The sequence below is a fragment of the Girardinichthys multiradiatus genome, chromosome 15 (genome assembly GCF_021462225.1).
Source record: "Girardinichthys multiradiatus isolate DD_20200921_A chromosome 15, DD_fGirMul_XY1, whole genome shotgun sequence".
NCBI lineage: Eukaryota > Metazoa > Chordata > Actinopteri > Cyprinodontiformes > Goodeidae > Girardinichthys > Girardinichthys multiradiatus.
The window spans coordinates 31,312,843-31,329,871 of NC_061808.1; the positions used below are offsets into that span (position 1 = coordinate 31,312,843).

Sequence of the window (17,029 nt, forward strand, 5' to 3'; positions counted from 1 at the left end):
TGTCACTTTAAAACCGCAACCTGCGTCAATACTTGGAATATACGTGGAATAACCTTTTGCCATATTTACAGCTGCAAGCCCTTTGTCTTCATCCAGCTTCATACATTCAGAGTGAAATTTTGCGAATTGTTCTTTGTAATATGGCCCCATATCAGTCAGATTGGATGGAAAGCGTCTGGGTAAATCAATCAAAAGAATGTCAACTGGATTTTGGTCTGGACTATCTGATCTATACACTGTAGCTCTGGCTGCATGTTAAGGGTCGTCCTCCTGCTGTTAGGTGAACCTCAGAAACTCTTTTCTCAGCCACTACCATGTTTAATTGTAGGGATGGTGGATTTAGAGTGATTAACAGTTACTAATCAGAGAACATTATTCTCCATGTTTGCTTTGTCCCCTACATGGTTTGGAGAAAGCTGCAACTGGGGCTTTATATGGCTTTCTCTCAACAGCCTCACACATAATAAACCATTAGTTATTAGTTTGTTGCATTTAATGAATTGCAAAAATAATAAAAATGAATTCTTGTTGAACTAGAAATCCCCAATCAGAACCAATCAAGTAAGAATAGACTGACTGCGATGTCTTTAGTATGAATATTTGTGGACTGCCGTCTGCAGTATAGATCAAATAAGCTAAATATGTTCCTGGGCTAAACATGATTCAGCTATGAGGATTTGAAGGGAGATGGGGTAAAAGGAGATTTTTATGAGCATTTAACTGACCATGTGTGTCAAAAAGCATTAACAGCCATCGAGCATGAAAACTCTTCCAAAGATCGGTGTTGAACCAAGTCAATTTATTCCAGTGTCTTTTTCCATAATGGGACAACAAAATAGAACAAGAGACACAAGTATAAATCTCTAACTGAAAATACAACCCATCACATGTGAAGGAACAAATAACATAGGTGTCAAAGTGTGGGTTTAATGGTTAAATATGTGATTTTACACCAGCAAAGAAAAACAGTCTGTTCTGTTTGACATGAAGCTGTTCATTCCCAGTTCGCGTTCTGCTCCATGTACCCAGTACAAACCCCTCCTGGCATTTACACTCATCAGTGGGCGGACAAGCTTTAATTGTGTTACAGTGTTAACATTCAAGCATGGCTAAAACAGCAGGAAACCACTGGAGGTATCGAGTTTACCCGACAGTACTAAGCTGGATGTGGATGCAACGTGGGAAGATCTATTGGGTGCACAAGTCTGAGCTGTTTAAATGGGGGAGCTGCCCTTATTGCCAGGCCACAGAATCACCATCATGAACCTTCAGAGCAATCTTAAAGCAATGTTGCCATATCTTTAGAAGCTGAACCAGGCGCTCATGAACTGTTGGTGATGCTGTTTAGCCCTTTAGATTTGCTGGTGAATCTGAACTTGAATTGGAAAATATGTTACAGGAGAAAAGGCAAAATTAGGATTACTTGTGCTTCAGTTGCTCGCTGTGTCTTAAGAGGGCTACTGCAGTTTGGAGCAGCTGATTTAACCAAAAATGATCCTGAGAATGAGGTGGATTCAGTGCACAAAAAATGATTTAAAGGGCATAATGAAGGAATATAAATGGCTTCACTAGATCCTGAAAACAGCTTAGCTGGAATATCTCCTGGGAAATATTTACAGGGATTTATCTAGAGCACAAGAACTGAAATATGAAACGCAAGACAGCTGAAGAGATCAACTAATGATGTGGCATCCTTTGCTTCTTCAAAGGTCATTTACACACCTTTGAATTAAATGAAAGCCATAAGTCAGGATGAATGTAAAAAAAGCAAGCGAGTAGTTTATTGTAGGTCTATGATCTTACAAGTTTGATGGTGGGAACAAAAACAAAGAAAAAATCATTTATCTGCCATAGAGCACTGACATGTACAGTCTACCAATATATTCTGACCTGCTTCCTTCAAACAAGCCCCAGCTCATCTCAATCATCACATTTCTTAAATGTCTGAAACTACACAAAAAAAAAAATATTTACAATTTTTTATAAAAAAGCAAATCAGAATCACAGCACAGATAAAAAGCACAACCCCAAAGAACAAAAAAACAAACCAAAGACTAAAGGAATCCTAAATAGCCCCACTTATACGTTTCTTGGTACTGATTTTACAAACGTTTTTAAAAGCATGTCATTTTAAAAGTGGTTGGGGAAAAAATAACATGTACAACAAGAAGGAAAACTGAACCCACAATCAACTGTGTAAATAGACTATATAAAGCTCTGATTACATTTGTGTTTCCTGCTTTCTGATGGAATGTTCTCGCTCCAGATGAGTCGCTTCAGTCTCGCTTGTAGGTCAGTGGATTTCCGATGATTAAAAGTGGGTTCTAAGGAAACAAACTCAAACAGCAGGGCAGAGGGATGTTCCGTGGCTAGTGGTGGGTTCTCAGTGTCAGCCACCAGTCCATAAGAACAAGTGTCTCAGTAATATCCAGGCTGATACTGCTGGCTCCAAGGTTTCTGGTTCCAGAGCTACAAATGAAAGAGTTCAAACAGTTAAGTTAAAACTGGCAAAGCTCTTGGAATCTGTAAAACTACATGTACATGTATGCATTCAAGGGCATTTCCCTTAAACTTGTTCAAAATCTTCACCTTTTTCACATTTTGTCACATTAAAACCACAAACTTCAACATACTCTGTGTGTAATTGTGCGGTGAAAGGAAAATGATCCATAGTTCACAATCTTTTATAATAAAGCTGAAAATGACTCTTCGTTACTCTGATGGCCCTAAATAAAATGCAGGGCAGCCAATTGCCTTCAGAAGTCACCTAATTAGTACACAGAGTCCACCAGTGTGCAATGTCATCTCTGTATAAATCCAAAAGTTATGTGAAGGCCTCAGAGGAACATCGGTGAACACACCAAGAGATGCTACCAGACAGGTCAGGGGTCATTTGTGTTTTTGCGATCACCACAGTAAAACATGGCAGTGGCAGCATCATGCTGTGGGGATGGAGGTCAGAGTTGATGGAAAGATTGAGAACCCATTAAACTCTAGAGATTGGGGCAGAGGTTCTGAAAGACCTTGACCCTAAACATCCAGCCAGAGCTGCAAGGGAATGAATGGTTCAGATCAAAGCATGGCAAGTTGTTAGAATGGTCCAGTCAAAGTCAGGACCTAAATTTATTCTCCATCTAATCTGACTTCCAAGTATTTCAGAAAGAATGGACCTTAAAGTGCAAAGCTGGTAGAGACATCTTCATGCAGCAGTAATTGTGTCAGCGTACCCGATGTTTAGACTCTTTTGATCCAATCTAACTGATCCATAAAACTCTGGTCCGATCAGAATACACTGAAGTTTGTGGTCATAATGTGGCAAACTGAGAAAATGTTTAAGGGTCCAAGGTACTATAAACAATTTGCTCCATCAGCCCTACAAGCACATTTTATTGGAACGGACCTCTGGCTGTGTTAAAACCTTTAGGGTTGCTGTAATCTAACGGACATACCAGTAAAGGTGGCTGGTTATTAGCACTAATAATGACCAGACAATAACCATGAAATAATATGCAAAGCAGAACACTGACCCCTTGCTGCCAGCTCTGGTTAAAGGCTTGAGCCTTGTCCATGCCGTTTCTGTTGCCAAAGTTCCCGCTGTTCCTGTTACCATAGTTACTGTTCTTCTGGCCAAAGTTTCCACGGCCGCCTCCTCTTTGCTGGAACTGGAAGGAGTAAGACGTAGCAGAATGTTAATATAGTTACAGCGTAGTCATGATTTCTGGTGTTAGAACGACGGGGGAAACATTACGATGACACCTACATGGGTGGGAGGTCCCCTGTTTGCATGACGGTTCATGTTGCCCCCACCTCCTCTGTTCATCTGACCACCTCTGTTCATCTGGCCACCTCTGTTCATAGGTCCTCCTCTGTGACCCATATTACCCCTCATTGGTCCTCCTCTTGGGGATCCACCCAGACTGGGGATCGGGCCACCGCCGCCCCTGCCAAAGTTTCCAGGCCGGGGGAACCCTCCCCTGAAGGCCGGTGGAGGTAGAAAGCCACGAGGAGGACGATTAAAGCCACCGCGAGGGGCAGGACCTGTGGAGATCAATAAACCACTGTTGGCAACAGTCTAAAGATGTATCATCATTACAGGTCAGTATATTTTAGTTTCAGCACCCATTTTCTATCCTACCTCCTCTAAAGTTGCCTCTGTTCTGGAAGCCTCCACGACCACCACCTCTCTGACCCTGTCCACTGCGCCCAAACTGATTCTTGCCTCCCCGGCCACCACCACGAGGACCGCTGCCACTGCCGCCTCTTTTAGGAGTCGTGCTCCCCTGGTTGGGTTTCTTCTCAGCAGGCAGGGCCGTCTTGCTTTCTTCTTTGTACTGCTCCAGCAGCTTGGAGGCGTCATCCTTCGGCAGCTCAGCATATATGACCTCGCTGAAGCTTTCTCCTTCCTCAGGCAGGGCATAGAAGCCTGCAAAGTCAAATCAGGACATGATTAGGAATGGAAGAACAGACATTAAGGGAGGTGTTCCAGGGAAAAGTTTTACCCTTCATTTTGAGCAAAGCGTGCTCAGGCACTTCCTTGCCATCACTCTCAACCTTCTTCTGGACTCTCTTCTTGTATTCCTCATCTGTGGGGAAGACTACCACAGCCTTACGCTGGAAGCCTGCAAACAAACACATCTTCCTCTTCTGGCCTGGTGCGGACAAGTTGGTCTGCAAAAAGCAGAAGAAAACTACTTTAAATTGATAGTATAAATGAGGTTCTCTATGCAGTTACGCGTATTGAACAGGGCAGGGATCAGTCAACACAGGCAACTTACGTGATCCAAAATGTAGTTCCTCTTCTTGCGAGCAGCAATCTCAATGAATTTACCCAAGAAAAGTGGAGCTCTTTGGGAAATGGCGCTCAGTTTGGTGATATCCTTGGACTGGCGTTTCAAACTGTTGATCTGCATTCAAACAAGAAAAACAATGATAAAAATACTAAACTGATATCTGGAACCAGTTTTGGCTCGCTGACCGTACTCACCATCATCTTATCCACAATAGTGTCGCTGCTCAGGATGTAGTACTTCCCAGGGTTCTGCTGGACTTGGTTCTTCACCCATGTCGTTTTCCCTGAGCCAGGCAAACCAACCATCACGATGATCTACAAACAAGAGACCAGTTATAGTCAAAGAAATAGTATTACAGAGGATAACAAACCCCCACGACAGAGTCCTTTACTCACCTCGCAGTCAGCCTTAGTCTGGGGTCCCTTCAGTCCCCTCACGCGGTCACTGACAGGGAATTGCTGCAGAAAGGTGTAGCCCTGGGGCTGAGGGAAGTATGGAGTCTCCATCTGGCCGAAGTTAAATTCCACGGCACAGTTGCGACAGATGACGTGTGGGAAAAGGGCCTGGCCATTTAAACTTTCCTTGTAGACCCTGAAAGCGACAGCTGGTTCCCCACCATTCTTGGAGAAGGACAGAACAACCTCCTCACCCTCGAAGTCCTACGAAACAAAAATGAAGAAGATGTAAACAACAAAACTCTTCAGTGTGAAAGTTGCTACTAAATAAAGACAACTGGCTCATTTATGTTATGTGAGAGTGAGACTTTCAGCAGATAACAGAAAGGCTAGACATATTACAGCAGAGTTAGTCTTATTCTTGGGAGCTTTCACCCTCTCTCAGGGGTCAAACTTCATGTAAGTCTAATATCTACATTCTCTTGGGAGTAAAAGAAGGAACTGCTGTTTTAATAAAAGCTAACCGCTTTATTGGTACTAGAAAATTCTCAAGCATTTCAGCTAGCTGGGATCATTCTGTAATAAAACTGTTTTACAACAACTTGTTATTCACACACTGATTAACAAGTGTGTGAACAAAACCAATGACAATTTATTCCCAAACATTCTAGAATATCTCATCTTACAATGAGGCAGCAGATGACATCATTCTCCTCAAAGGTTTCTCCAAAGTCTTCAGTCACACAGTTGGTGGTCTTCTTGCCTTTACAGGAGTAGCCATAGGAAAACTCCTCCTCACCTAAAAAGCGAGTCAAAACAATCAGTTTAAAGAGGAATTCTGGTAGCTCGCATCCATAATGTGTATATATATGTATATACACACATATACAGGTCCTTCTCAAAATATTAGCATATTGTGATAAAGTTCATTATTTTCCATAATGTCATGATGAAAATTTAACATTCATATATTTTAGATTCATTGCACACTAACTGAAATATTTCAGGTCTTTTATTGTCTTAATACGGATGATTTTGGCATACAGCTCATGAAAACCCAAAATTCCTATCTCACAAAATTAGCATATTTCATCCGACCAATAAAAGAAAAGTGTTTTTAATACAAAAAACGTCAACCTTCAAATAATCATGTACAGTTATGCACTCAATACTTGGTCGGGAATCCTTTTGCAGAAATGACTGCTTCAATGCGGCGTGGCATGGAGGCAATCAGCCTGTGGCACTGCTGAGGTCTTATGGAGGCCCAGGATGCTTCGATAGCGGCCTTTAGCTCATCCAGAGTGTTGGGTCTTGAGTCTCTCAACGTTCTCTTCACAGTATCCCACAGATTCTCTATGGGGTTCAGGTCAGGAGAGTTGGCAGGCCAATTGAGCACAGTGATACCATGGTCAGTAAACCATTTACCAGTGGTTTTGGCACTGTGAGCAGGTGCCAGGTCGTGCTGAAAAATGAAATCTTCATCTCCATAAAGCTTTTCAGCAGATGGAAGCATGAAGTGCTCCAAAATCTCCTGATAGCTAGCTGCATTGACCCTGCCCTTGATAAAACACAGTGGACCAACACCAGCAGCTGACACGGCACCCCAGACCATCACTGACTGTGGGTACTTGACACTGGACTTCTGGCATTTTGGCATTTCCTTCTCCCCAGTCTTCCTCCAGACTCTGGCACCTTGATTTCCGAATGACATGCAGAATTTGCTTTCATCTGAAAAAAGTACTTTGGACCACTGAGCAACAGTCCAGTGCTGCTTCTCTGTAGCCCAGGTCTGGGGAATGCGGCACCTGTAGCCCATTTCCTGCACACGCCTGTGCACGGTGGCTCTGGATGTTTCTACTCCAGATTCAGTCCACTGCTTCCACAGGTCCCCCAAGGTCTGGAATCGGCCCTTCTCCACAATGTTCCTCAGGGTCCGGTCACCTCTTCTCGTTGTGCAGCGTTTTCTGCCACACTTTTTCCTTCCCACAGACTTCCCACTGAGGTGCCTTGATACAGCACTCTGGGAACAGCCTATTCGTTCAGAAATGTCTTTCTGTGTCTTACCCTCTTGCTTGAGGGTGTCAATAGTGGCCTTCTGGACAGCAGTCAGGTCGGCAGTCTTACCCATGATTGGGGTTTTGAGTGATGAACCAGGCTGGGAGTTTTAAAGGCCTCAGGAATCTTTTGCAGGTGTTTAGAGTTAACTCGTTGATTCAGATGATTAGGTTCATAGCTCGTTTAGAGACCCTTTTAATGATATGCTAATTTTGTGAGATAGGAATTTTGGGTTTTCATGAGCTGTATGCCAAAATAATCTGTATTAAGACAATAAAAGACCTGAAATATTTCAGTTAGTGTGCAATGAATCTAAAATATATGAATGTTAAATTTTCATCATGACATTATGGAAAATAATGAACTTTATCACAATATGCTAATATTTTGAGAAGGACCTGTATATATATATATATATATATATATATACACACACATATGTATATATATACACACACATATGTATACACACACATATATATATATATATATATATATATATATATATATATATATACATATATACATATACACACACATACACCCCTCTTCTATACTGCTTATTCATAGTGGATCATGGGGAAGCTGGTGCCCATCTCCAGAGGTCTACACCCTGGACAGGTCACACACACACTTTTAAAGTAAGTAAATCAGGACTGACCCAGTAGCAATGTGCCAGTTGACAAGGACCATCCGACCTGCGCATCGTGAATTTCTAGGTTCTTGCTGGAAATGTGCTTGACTGAAATCTTCTCTGTGAGCTGCAATCATACAGCAAAAGCAAATCAGCAAAAACTCTAAAATCAAATTATGCACAAGAAAACAGCAACACTGTACAGTTCAGGGGCTTAAAACACAGTTAAACATAAGGTAACTATTTGTTTTCATATAAGATATGATGAACCCAGTAATATACCTTCATCTCAAAGCAAGCTTTGCCTTGGTTCACACCATAGGTCCCCTTTCCTCCAGACCACAGATAAGCAAAGCTCTCCATTATGAGGGATGAAGCGCTGTAACGGTCTCGTGACACCTTAAAGTGCAGGTCACAGTTGTCTGGAATGGACCAAAAAAACAAAAACCCCCATAAAAATCAATGCATGTATATTTAGTTTCATTTATGAATATGTTCAACATTTTAGTTAATGGACACTTTAGTCTTTAGATTCTGAAGCAGATTTAGTGTGGTAAAATAAAACCTACAGGTATCCAAGCAGACTTTTGTGTCATCACACTCTTCATCTTCTTCCTCCAAGGGGGGTACAGGAGACTTAAAAGAGGCGCTGGAAAATAAGATACCAGCAAGTCAGTTAGAAGACGTTCGCTTCAGCACAACTGCAATGAATTTAATGATGTTGTCGGAACCACTTGCTGAGAGATAGTTGGAACAAAAAAAGTGGAAAGCCAGACAAGAAAGGGGTAAGAAAGAATATGAATTAGGAAAGTGAGCCTTTAAATCTTTTTGGATAGTGGCCTGTATTGTAGACCTTGGCAGGTACTTACCTTGCAGCATCCAGCGAATTCTAAAATGTGGAAAATACACAGAAAGAAAAGCATTGCAACTAGCCCTATATTGAAAGAGTGATAAACTCCAGGCAGCCACCTCCTTTTCTGGTGATGTTTGTGTCCTCGGGCCTGCTGTGGAGTCAGCCACGACAGCAGCTATACAAGTTATATCTAATGTCTTGTAGAGGGAAGGGTCATGCTTGCTTGTTTCACAGGGTGTGTATTTAAAACACTGATTGCATTGTATATGACAGCAACCTAGAGAGACAATATGTACCTCAACCTTAAAACAGTTGCTAAATGGCTTTTGTTGAAGCAAATATTCAACTATACTGGACTTGTGTACAGATGCAACCACATTTATCGGCACTACTGGTAAAGATGCAAAAAATGGTTTTAATGAAGGAACATCTAATATTTTTCTTGGGAAAAATCCAAATGTAACTTGAGTAGATGTACACATAAAAAAAAAAAAAAGGACGGATATGTGGCAAAGCACTTCATGTCCATCGCTGGGTATGGTGGGGGTTCTGTGATGCTGTGGGCCAATACTTGGGAGAACATTACTGTAGCATCTGGCATCACAGTGGACATCACCATTTACAGAATCGGCATCGCTCCACGGTGCTCTCTGTTCCCAGATCCAAACCCTGTAGAAAACACTCCAAATGCCCCAGGGATGTAAAATGGTAGAGGACTTTCCTATAAGCCAAAGCAGGCTGTACAAAGTATTCACCTAAGGCGGTGCCTATAATTGTGACAATGGAAACGTGAATATCCTGTTAAAAACATTTACCAGCATGTGGTTCCCCCAGGATGAATGCACTGAAATTAAATGGAAAACAGTCACTCTTTCATTATGCTGCTGCAGTAAAACAGAATTATTTTTTAAAATGTTAACATTTTTACCAGAAGTGCCCACAAATGTCCGTAGTGGTTTTTTGACCCGATTTACCCCCAACAGCACTAAATTGTTTACATAGAGCTGATGCGTGGGGGTGGGGGGTTGACTGTGGGTCAAAATCACCTGTAAACCGTGACATCAATTCATATGATGGCTGGTGCTTCAATATTTGCATTGTGGGCCAAGGATTTTTAACAAAATGGAATAAAGCTTCACAATTGTGCTTGGGAGGAGGCAACAAGGTATAACTAATAATGCAAAAAAACCCCGAAAACCTAGCTTTAAGATGTTACAGGAAGACGTAGCAATTCGGAAGAATTTTCTCAGGGCCGCCCTCTAAAACCTCACATCCACAAAAATATATAAAAACAAACAGAATCTCCACAAGTATTTTCACTTTTTGCCTGTTGATCAGCAGCGTAATGAAAACAAAACACTGACCAGGAAGTAGGTACATGTACACAAACTCCCACACACCCATACATGCAGGCCATGCATGATGTCACCTACGAGGGGGTAAAAGTCTCGCAAATGGACACATTCACACAGGCGATCACACCATGAGGACTGACACAGGATATGATACAGAAATAGCATTTGAACATCATACAGTCAGTGAAATAAAAACAAAACAAAACCAAAAATAAAAGGAATAGACTACTGCGAGGCAAAACGATGGACGATCAATAGCGAGCTCCTCCGTGGGCGTTCCAAAAACTGGGAATTTAGCTACATCCTTGTGAGCTACCCTGTAGTTGTGGACCCCTCGTCCCTCACCTCTCAGCTATAAAACCCACAATTATATAAAACCCTGAATTTGGAGGGAAAAAAAGTGTACATCCGCTACTTTGACTGGGATCTATGAAAGCAGCCTCTCATTACATGTAGGACACAACGGGCTTTCTAAAAACATAAGTGGCATGAGGAACAGATGTGGAAATTCATAGAAGTTAGATAGATGCACTTCTGCTACAGAATGCAGTCCAAAAAGACACATTGTGAGTGGGCACTGTAAAAGAGTAAAAGGTAAGGCTTTTTATAGCTAGTCAGGGATGACCCTCAAATACATGAGTGAAAAGTTGTGTAGTTAATATATGATAAAATACTTCAAAATGAGGATTTTTATTCCTCTTGCTAGTGAAGTGCATTGGCACTTAAAGCCAATACAAGTCAACAAAGCTCTGCATGGCGCTTCAGGGATGCCGAAGGCCATATTTGCTCTGTCCCATCCTTACCAGCTGTATTTGTTCTCTTCAATAAATTCAAAGTAGCCCCTTCCATGTTCCTCCCGGCGTCTCTTAACACCCTTCTTATTCTTCTGATCAGCATTCGTGTCTTTGTCCGCATCCCCTTTGAAAATAGAACAAAGATATAGAATGAGGTGCTCCTTTTTGAGACAGAGAGAGAGGTCGGACTGGCAGTGGGGTTTTGGCCCACAAAGCCCGTTCATTAGTTACACTGTGTCCACCATAATCATCATTGCTATTAAGAGGCAACACCTCATAGTTACACTTAAACAATACAATGATATTTCATGACTTGTAACAATTCCTAAGACCAGGTAGTATTTAGAACATAAACTGGCCCAAATGTACAGCAAGAGAAATGTTTACTGGGGCTGGAAAGCGAAGATTTCCTAAAAGGTACGTGGCAAGAACCCCGCAATACAGGGAGTAAAATTACATTGTGTTCTATGGCCTTCAAGAGGGTCTACAGTTATCAGGGATAAAAGTACCATGCAACAAGGCTACCTAGATCTGAATTTACCATACCTCCCTTGTCTTCTAAACTATATAACCTACCCGACTCTTCTAATCAGTTTTATTTAAGTACATCCGAGACGTCCTTTTAAAAACACATAAACTCAACAGTTCAGTGTTGCTTCTTTCTTGCGCTCAGCTTGAGGTTAGCAACTTCAGAGATTCCCAGTCCTGTTTGAGCCGAATGCCTGAGGTATAGATGCTCGGTAACCTACTGTTATAGCAGGTGGTGAACTTTTGGGTGAAGCTTGAAGTAAGGCAGGGTCGGTATTTCAAAGGATGGATTGAACAAATTCCGCTTATTAGCAGCTAGACATATTCATGTTATTTTTCTGTAAATCTTTTCATGACATTTTGGGCTTTTGAGAAAAAACAAAAGTCTGCTATTTTCAACAACTAAAATAGGGTGCTAAAACTGGTTTTTAATTCAGCACCTTGGTAAAGCAATATTTCACTATTTTCTGGCAAGCTTTAAACAGCTAAATTCACTAATATTCCAAAAGATCAGTGATTGGTTTCTCTATATTGTTTGTATGTGAATCCATCATTTTCACATAATAAAAAATAATTTGAATGATTAAAAACCCAAAAATAAAGGATAAGGAGAAAAGTAAAGCAACAATGATCCAACTGGGGTTTTACAGTAATGTGTGGTGTAGTAAATTAAAATAAAAGGGAGTCTTTTCATTATAAATCAGAACAGAATGCCTGTTAATTTTCTATACTTCAAGCAAATGTTTATCTTTTAGAAAGCTGCAAAAGGAGAAAGTCTGAAAACTCAACCTTTGTAATAATTTTTCCACGTTTAAACAGGAATCAAATTCCTCAATTTTCTAAACAGATTTTTGGTGTTGCAAGAGGGGCACAGAAATTTCGGTTTTACATAACTTCAACTTAAATGTTTTACACTATTTCCGAACTTACCCCAAAGAAATACACCAAGTACCACACAAAAGCATCCAGCCATGTAGCCACATGGCAGTAACTTTTTTCGATCTTGGCTGATTAAATGAAATACCGAGTTTATTGCTTGATATCTAAACACTGAACAGCAGAAAGCTCGTAAACACCCAAGACAAAAACATTGTCACAGAGTTCTGAATAAATACTGACCAACAGCAGTGAGGAAAAAAATGATTTAATGCGAGATTAATCTGGATAGAGTGAGAAAAATAGAAAGTCTGAATCTCACATTAGGAGAACAGAATTGGGCCAACTAGCAGGAATAAGGAAACTCTACTTTACAGACAATATAATATAAGCTTTAGAGATATACTATGCAAATTATTTGCATTTAATTTAACCCAAACCTCGCACTTACTGCCAAACATCACGGTTGGGAACCTCTGAAATGGCTAATAGACTTCGCTTCCGCCAGACAAAGGGAATGACGCTCACTAGCATGCTAACCCCCTAACGAAACGAAACAAAACGCCCAATCTGTAACTACTTTGTCAATACTCTTAATTAATGTAGATATGCGTTGCTAAACCGATTCAGATATAACACAACCCAATAACCGTAGGGCACGCTTTTGGAAAGTTAGCCCCATAAAGATAGTACGCGCCATAAAATAAGCTAACTGGGAATGCTAGCTTGCTAAGTGTTAGCGTCAACGCGGCCTAGCTTGGATCGCGCTGAGACTCAACATGGACGCTGGGCGCTTTGAAATTTAACCGGCCCCATCCCTTCATCGAGCAAAAGAAAAAACGGCATCCAGCCACGGCCCATCCAACCAGGCATTTTCATAAGCAACTTCTCTAACTCACCCTCTGCAGCGTGGTCTCCGGGCTCACCGTCTTCGATTTTTTCCATGTCGTCGACATCCGCCTTGAGCAGGGGATCCATTTCGTCGTCCTCGTCCCCTCCGTCTTCCCCTTCACCCATTTCTTCGTCCTCGGCAACGCCGTTGCCGTCGCCCTCGCCCTGACCCTCATTCTCAGCTTCTTCCTCGTTGGCCTCCATGTTCTCCTCTATTGGGCCGTCGCCTTCCTCTTCCTCTGCCATACCTTCTGGGTCAGCCGACTGGTCGAACCCATCATCTCCCGAACCTTCTTGAGCGGCCGAGGAATCTCCGGCGAGGGCCTCTTCGTCCAGCGCGGCCTGCAGGCGATCCATCAGCTCGGCCTTCAGCCCCTTGTCCGAAAGATTCCGCTTTTTCAGCTCGTCCTTCAGCTCGTTAACTTTGAGCTTCTTCACGTTTATGGTGCTCATTTTGATTGATAAATGGCAAAATGCTAAAATTTGTTCAACAATAAATAATAGGTCGCCCTTTGTTAAGAAATGTAGCTTGAAACCACGCTAAATGTCACCGGCTACGCAACCAATATCTCAACAGCAGAGCGCTGTGCAGAGGCTGCTCTAGAAGGGGGAGGAGGGAGGTGGAGACTACCGTAATTACAGAGAAGGTGGCGCAGCTTGATGTACTATAACCCACCAACCATCTGTCGCTCCATTTATAAACAAGCAACCCCTTAATAATTAATCTACGCGAAAAGTGGGTCAAAACGAGGTCCTCACATGGGGAAATCAATATTTTTTTTTAGATATTTTTAATGTTGTCAGACAGGTTCTGTAAAAATGATTATTTGATTACGCAGGTCGTGTATGGCAGGCCGTTTTAACATAAACGGCCTGCCATACACGACCTGCCATATAGTGGCCCTGAAGTGCAAACCACATCAACAAGTTACTAAACACAACTACAAATTATAAAACACAACAACATTTAAAAAAAACACAACAACATTTCAAAAAACACATTTCAAAAACCACAACTACATTTCAAAAAACACATTTCAAAAACCACAACTACATTTCAAAAAAACGCAACATTTCAAAAAACACAACATTTCAAAAAACGCAACGACATTAATTAAGCACAACAAATTAAAAAAACACAACTACAACTCCAAAAAACACAACATTTCAAAAAACGCAACGACATTAATTAAGCACAACAAATTAAAAAACACAACTACAACTCCAAAAAACACAACATTTCAAAAAACGCAACGACATTAATTAAGCACAACAAATTAAAAAACACAACTACAACTCCAAAAAACACAACATTTCTAAAAACGCAACGACATTAATTAAGCACAACAAATTAAAAAACACAACTACAACTCCAAAAAACACAACATTTCTAAAAACGCAACGACATTAATTAAGCACAACAAATTAAAAAACACAACTACAACTCCAAAAAACACAACATTTCAAAAAACGCACATCTCAAAAAACGCAGCAATATTTCAAAAAACAAAACATTTCTAAAAACGCAACATTTCAAAAAACACAACATTTCAAAAAAGGCAACGACATTAACTAAGCACAACAACAAATAAAAAAACACAACTACAACAAAAAAAAACACAACATTTCAAAAAACGCAACGACATTAATTAAGCACAACAAATTAAAAAACACAACAACATTTCAAAAAACACATTTCAAAAACCACAACTACATTTCAAAAAAATGCAACATTTCAAAAAACGCAACAACATTAATTAAGCACAACAAATTAAAAAACACAACTACAACTCCAAAAAACACAACCTTTCAAAAAATGCACATCTCAAAAAACGCAGCAATATTTAAAAAACAAAACATTTCTAAAAAGGCAACGACATTAACTAAGCACAACAACAAATAAAAAAACACAACTACAACTCAAAAAAACACAACATTTCAAAAAACTACTTTTTGTCAGAAAATAATAGTGGTATAAAAACGATAAATGTCTGCACTCACCTTCTCCATTGACCGCTGCTGGTGAGTGCATTATGGGAAACCTAGCTTACCCAAGTCCGCAGAAGGATGCATCAATGCATCCTCAATATGGGCAGAACAAGAACTGTGGTCCGTCCAACAGCGCGGTCGACCAATCAGTGATGTCTCATGTCTTCCACTGGTACCTACCTTTTCCGGTAGGTTAATGTTGTTGCATTTTTTGAAATGTTGTTGCGTTTTTTTTTAAATGTTGTTGCGTTTTTTTAAATGTTGTGTTTTTTGATTTGTAATTGTGTTTTTTAATTTGTAGTTGTGCTTAGTTAATGTTGTTGTGTTTTTGAAATGTTGCGTTTTTTGAAATGTTGTGTTTTTTGAAATGTGTTTTTGAAATGTTGGGTATTTTTGAAATGTTGTTGTGTTTTATAATTTGTAGTTGTGTTTAGTAACTTGTTGATGTGGTTTGCACTTCAGGGCCACCGTATAAAACCGGCTTCACCATACTTACATTCCAGATATCTGAAATTGATTTCTGACTAGGCATATTAGCTAACTAAGGTATCTCGAATTATATTTTAACTATGCAAAATACCAATTTGAGATGTCTCTAATTGCATTCTGACTAGTATAAATGACATCAGATTTACTGTCAAGTTGTATTGGGACTCCAATTCAAGATACCTGGAATAAATTACTGACTATCTGAAACATATATTTCAGATATGAACAATTAAATTATGACTAGTTATAAAGTACATTTTAGATGTCTGACCTTTTGTTCTGACTAGTCATAATTCCAATTCAAGATATCTAAAATGGCCTAATTGTTCAAGATATCTTATGTATTTTTAAATATCCGAAACTAAGATTTGACTAGTGCAAAATAAATTGCAGATATCTTGAAAGCAAATAATGACTAGGCAAAACTAAATTAGAGATCTAGAACTATATTTTTGACTGCTCAAAATTCCTTTTAAGATATCTCCAAATAATAATAATAAGATATCTCAAACATGTTTTATCTTTGGATTTCAGATATCTTAAATTATCACTCTGACTAGTCAGAATGACTAGTCTTGAATAATTATTCTGTTTAGTCAAAACATCCCAGATTTACTTGGCATTTCAGTAGCTAGTTTATAAGGCATTTTAGCCTTACTTGTGTTTGATAGTCAGTTGTCTGCAATGTCAGGGCAGTCAAACTCAAATTCTCGTGTTTTTAATATGATTGTTATGCTGCAGCTGTTTATTTTGTTTTAACATAACATGCAAGTTTTAACAGCAAAACCTACTTAAATAAATAGACATGGCGTACATGTGAGTTATCTTATAAGGATTGATTTTAAGCCGTATTTTAGGATTCAAGAGGATTAAGGAGTTTTGTCGTGTCTGTCGCTGCAACTTCCTCTACCACACTAACGTTTTGCGTAACATCTTCTGTAAGGCCAACTTCTGGTATGAAAAAGCAACAGTGCCTCCTCAAGTCACAATATACGGTGGTCAGAGAAAGAAATAATGTGTCGGGAGAGAGTAGGTGTCTTAAGTAGACTTCAGGTATGAGAAACAGTCCAAACTGCTGAGCTCTTTCAGTACTGTGACATTTTCTGTTATTTTTTTCCAAAACATGCAGTGCCAATGCAGCCACCCAAAATTCAGCAGGCAACAGTTTGGACATCTCAGTGGCAGCACTAGGGGTCTTACATGTAATTTCTCTAATTCAGATGTCTAAAAATGTAATTTTGACTAGCCATAATTGAGTTTGAGATATGTTTAGCTGTAATTATGGATGTCTGACCCTTCTAATGACAAATCTAGTTAAGTCATTTGAGATATCTTGAAAGGCGTTTTGATATGTCAAAAAGTGATTGAAGATATCTTGAA

At 40.1% G+C, this 17,029-nt stretch overlaps 2 protein-coding genes across 8 annotated transcripts in view; one reads left to right on the forward strand and one right to left on the reverse strand.

Annotated features, from left to right (window-relative positions):
• Positions 1-1,753: 1,753 nt before the first annotated feature.
• hnrnpub (heterogeneous nuclear ribonucleoprotein Ub) lies at positions 1,754-15,304 on the reverse strand. Of its 2 annotated transcripts, none has more exons than XM_047388755.1 (14): positions 15,173-15,304; positions 10,886-11,000; positions 8,444-8,523; positions 8,157-8,296; positions 7,902-8,001; positions 5,872-5,984; positions 5,186-5,449; positions 4,985-5,104; positions 4,776-4,904; positions 4,500-4,668; positions 4,136-4,423; positions 3,761-4,038; positions 3,528-3,662; positions 1,754-2,469 (listed from the first exon to the last, which is right to left on the reverse strand). In XM_047388755.1, exons 1-14 carry the CDS (start codon positions 15,201-15,203, stop codon positions 2,419-2,421), a joined length of 2,013 nt encoding a protein of 670 aa, XP_047244711.1. In that variant the 5' UTR covers positions 15,204-15,304; the 3' UTR covers positions 1,754-2,418. The 2 variants fall into 2 exon arrangements, with proteins under 2 accessions (XP_047244711.1, XP_047244710.1); XM_047388754.1 differs by lacking the exon at positions 15,173-15,304 and adding an exon at positions 13,180-13,942.
• Positions 15,205-17,029, forward strand: part of LOC124882397 (kinesin-like protein KIF26B) — a 42,231-nt gene continuing 40,406 nt past the window's right edge. For all 6 annotated transcript variants that reach the window (XR_007041891.1, XM_047388748.1, XM_047388749.1 and 3 more), the window contains exon 1: positions 15,205-15,348. Coding sequence is in view for 5 of the 6 variants with exons in the window: in XM_047388748.1 (XP_047244704.1) it covers positions 15,205-15,348 (144 nt within the window). In the remaining variant the exon portion in view is untranslated. The remainder of the gene's footprint in view (positions 15,349-17,029) is intronic.